The sequence below is a fragment of the Poecilia latipinna genome, unplaced genomic scaffold, assembly GCF_001443285.1.
Source record: "Poecilia latipinna isolate Pla-1442-1.1 unplaced genomic scaffold, P_latipinna-1.0 Scaffold6614, whole genome shotgun sequence".
In the NCBI taxonomy this organism is placed as follows: domain Eukaryota; kingdom Metazoa; phylum Chordata; class Actinopteri; order Cyprinodontiformes; family Poeciliidae; genus Poecilia; species Poecilia latipinna.
Genome location: NW_015119230.1, coordinates 1 through 4,271, shown reverse-complemented (window position 1 = coordinate 4,271; position 4,271 = coordinate 1). Strand labels below are relative to the sequence as shown.

Genomic DNA, 4,271 nt, shown 5'->3' with positions numbered 1-4,271 from the left:
AGTTTCACTTTTCAGTCACTAAACAGATAATAATTCATTCCAAGAAAGTAATTTCCAAACAAATAATTGAATTACAAATGAGTTTTTTACAGTTACATACATTCAAAACAGGCCTAAAAAACTTAATATTCTCAATATTTCTTATGAATTTCTAAACTTTAATGCTTACATCTATATTTTAGGATCTTTGCTGCTGTTTTGTGTTAATTGTTTTATTGATTGTAGCACTTTCAATGTAAATATGTGATAAATATTATTATTATTATTATTACATAGAGTCACTGTAATATAACCACATCAAAAACATACATTTATTACCTGTAGATGTCTGAAGTAGAAGCTGTAGTTTTAGACTATCTTTTTTGATACATCAATGTGAGTCGCTGTGCGTTTTCCTCCCAGCTGACCTGTTCGACATCCTGCTGCCCATGCTCAACATTTACCAGGAGTTTGTGCGGAACCACCAGTACAGCCTGCAGGTTCTGGCCAACTGCAAGCAGAACCGAGACTTTGACAAGCTGCTCAAACAGTACGAATACAACGCCGGCTGTGAGGGCCGCATGCTGGAAACCTTCCTCACTTACCCCATGTTCCAGGTACCAAACACTTTATGTACTAATTAGGCAATAAACTGCTTTGTTTTCAAGGTCTAGGTTTAGTTCCAGTGGCCATATGGTAACTACGATCACGACATGCCGTTTCATCAGCTTCAAATGTATATTGTAATGAAGATGAATGGAAAATCAAAAGGCTTTTATTTTGAGTACATTTGAAAAACTTCAATTGATTCAAACGATGTTTCAGCTTTTGGCTTGAGACTGAGCAAACTAATGCAGCTGGGCTGCTGCAGCCATTTATCTACAAGTCTGAATATCTAGACTTCTACATATTATATGATTGAAAAAATCACCACAAGCTATTTAGATTTGTGTTTAAAGAGGGTTAAAAACACTTGGAGCGCGTAAAACTTTACAGCAATAAATCATTTATAGATCTTGGTAGAATGTGTTAAAATTAAAGTAATTCTGTCACAAACTACAAAAAAAATAGCTTTTAACATATTTGAAAATGTTGGTTTTAAACTGATAAAATTTCAGATTTTTAAATATTAAACCTTAAAAAACTCAGGTTTAAATTCTTAATTTTCATCCCACATTCTAATCATACATCCATGTCTTAGTATTCAATATGTCAATGTTTTCTTTATAACACGTGTTTTTTTAAATGCTAGATTCCTCGATACATCATCACCCTCCATGAGCTGCTGGCGCACACACCCCATGAGCATGTGGAGCGCAAGAGCCTGGAGTTCGCCAAATCCAAACTGGAAGAGTTGTCAAAGTGAGTGTGGGACTGTGGAAAAAAAAAATGAAAATGACGATTCAGTGACATTGAATTTTACCCTACAGTGGAGACCGAATATCATTTTTCTGTATGTACATTCTAAACGCACAGGGACAGATTCATTTGGTTGCATGTTGGTTCTTATTGAGGAACTCAAAAAATGCACTGCAGTGAAAGCTGCACAAATATTTAATCGTCATATTTTCTTATTTATTGATGTTGTAATAAACTCAACAGTAGAGAAAATATCATAAAAATTATTTTTAGAGGTTTTTTAAACATCATTAATATTAATTTACAGTTATGAGGAATTACATGTTTTTTAGAAATACAATAAATCCATCTCTCTTATAGATGAATTTTTTTCTATTTTTCTCACTCATTCTTATGGAATAATTACACTGAATTTTCACAAAAGAATGATACTTAAGGTATAAGTAATATTTAGATAAATGTTTCTTGCCATTATGCTGTTTTTTGTCATCATTTAAAATCTAAACATAGAAGTTCAATTGTAGTTCGATGGTGGAAATTTATCAGAAATGATAAGTTTTCTTTCTTCAGAATGTCCTGTAACATTTGTGTCTCCTTAACAAATTTCATTCAGCTGAACTGAGAGTAAAACCGGCTGTTTGGGTCATACAGGTCACAGACACACACACACACACATACTGACCTCTGCTCCTTGTGTTTTCAGAATGATGCACGACGAGGTGAGCGACACAGAGAACATCAGGAAGAATCTGGCCATTGAAAGGATGATCGTTGAAGGCTGCGACATTTTGTTAGACACCAGCCAGACCTTCGTCAGACAAGGTAGCCTTCCTGCTTTCTCAGCTTTCGTTCAGCCGTCCCACCTTCCTGCACTCTTTCACGACTTCTCTCCTCCACGATCAGGTTCTCTCATCCAGCTGCCGTCCAGCAGCGAACGGGGCATGCTCAGTAAGGTGCGTCTGGGTTCGCTCTCACTGAGGAAGGAAGGAGAGAGGCAGTGTTTCCTGTTCACCAAGCACTTCCTCATCTGTACACGGACCTCTGGAGGGAAGCTGCACCTGCTGAAGGTAAAACGTCTCTTTATCTACAATCTGAGTGTTTTCAAGTTCAGCAGTTTCTACACAGACTCTAGAGTTACAGGTTTTGCAAAAATGACAGGCCTGTGAAGACATACACTGTGTTTCCATTAACCATAAAATTGTGTAAATTGAAATTATGAAAATAAATCAGCTTAATGGAAACATGGCATTTCGAAAAAAAAAATCATTGTTTAAAATAAAAATGATGAGATTGCTTTTCGGCCGTATCGAAGTAGATGTGTGTTGCAGAACTGCAATGGAAACACCTTTTTCACATCACACAAGTCACATGATCAGCAGCTGGATGTTACTACTGGCAAAAACAAAATGGATTGTTTCTGATTTTTTTTTTTTTCAGATGTTGTTCAGAGCTCTCACAGCATCAGTTGAGTGTCATTCCAACATGTTAAATCCATAACTCTTCTGTAAAATCACCTATTACAATTTCTCCAAAATGACGCATAGTAGCCGCTCCTGAGTAGGCGTGGCTTGTCGCTCAAACTACTGAATAAGATGCTGACGTCTTCTCTGATTGGGTGATAGGTGACGTGTGTTAGCGTCATGGCTGAATTATGAATATATCCCATGTAACTGTTTACTTCAGCTGTTGCCATGACTTTAGTCACTTGAATGGAAACAATTCCAAAAATTGTGTTTTTTCGACATTAGCAGAATATAGACAAAAATCTGTGTAATGGAAGTGCGACAAATCCTGCTTTGCATTTTACAAATCTGAAAACTAAAGACATTCAATCTCTCCTGCTAATCTGAAATTGTCTTAATACAGTTTTGGTCAGCTTAAATCTGTTCAGAACATACCCCTGTACACTAGGGGATAAGTCATATAAATAATATATTTGTATTAGACCTTGAAGGCACAACTAGATCTACAAAATTCCCTCATAATTATGACAGAAAATATTTGTTCTGGCATAATAAGATTAAAAATAAAGTCTTTCTGTTGAGTCTAGATTTGTGTCCAATATCTTTCACTGGGAAGGCTTTAATTTAATATTTAATTTGTTATCTTTCTTCCTAACAGCAGGGAGGAACTCTGTCTCTGATTGAGTGCACTCTGATTGAGGAACTAGATGCCAGTGATGAAGACTGTGAGTATCCTGCTGCAATCTTTACTAATTATTAAAATTCATTCCAGTGGTTGCCTAACCTCTGAACGTCAGATTTCTACAAAGAAAACTTTGCAGAATTCAACAATGAAAAAAGTTTGGCGGAAGAAGGACTGTAAGAAACACTACCTAGAAAAAACAACAAATATCAATGAGAAAGTTCATAGGTACAATAGAAAATATGTTGGGTTTTTTTTTTTACAATTTTGATTAAATGCAACAAAGCCATTTAGGCAGTTTACAGATCAATACAAGGTTAATCCCAGCTCAGCTGAGCAGAATGAAAGTGTTTTGGTTTCCTGTTGCGTTTCAGACAACGCTGCAGGTCAAGGCTTCAGTCACCTGGAGTTTAAAATTGTGGTGGAGCCCCCTGATGGTCAGAGCTTCTGCGTTGTTCTCCTGGCTCCTTCCCGCCAGGAGAAGGCTGCCTGGACCAGCGACATCAGCCAGGTACTGACCGACTCAGAGGAACTCAGAGCTGCCATGGCGGACTTTAGCTGATCTTCTAAAAGAAACGTTTATCCTTGTTTGTTTTGTGTGTGTTTGTGTGTGTGTGTGTGTGTTTTCTTTCCACTTCAGTGCATCGATAACATCCGCTGTAACGGCCTGATGACCAGCGTCTTTGAGGAGAACTCTAAAGTTTCTGTGCCCCACATGATCAAGTGAGGAAATGATCTCATTCTGGCTGTGCTAAAGTCTTACATTTGACAGATTTACAGATCTCACA

The 4,271-nt window shown here is 37.1% G+C and overlaps 1 protein-coding gene across 2 annotated transcripts; it reads left to right on the top strand.

Annotated features, from left to right (window-relative positions):
* Positions 1 to 314: 314 nt before the first annotated feature.
* Positions 315 to 4,258, top strand: LOC106944017 (ras-specific guanine nucleotide-releasing factor 2-like). Of its 2 annotated transcripts, none has more exons than XM_015027291.1 (7): positions 315 to 596; positions 1,232 to 1,341; positions 2,042 to 2,160; positions 2,242 to 2,405; positions 3,463 to 3,526; positions 3,858 to 3,994; positions 4,124 to 4,258. In XM_015027291.1, the coding sequence occupies exons 1-7, from the start codon at positions 429 to 431 to the stop codon at positions 4,208 to 4,210; spliced, it is 849 nt and encodes a 282-aa protein (XP_014882777.1). In that variant the 5' UTR covers positions 315 to 428; the 3' UTR covers positions 4,211 to 4,258. The 2 variants fall into 2 exon arrangements, with proteins under 2 accessions (XP_014882777.1, XP_014882776.1); XM_015027290.1 differs by having other exon boundaries at positions 318 to 596; positions 3,460 to 3,526; positions 4,124 to 4,255.
* The last annotated feature ends 13 nt before the right edge of the window (positions 4,259 to 4,271 follow it).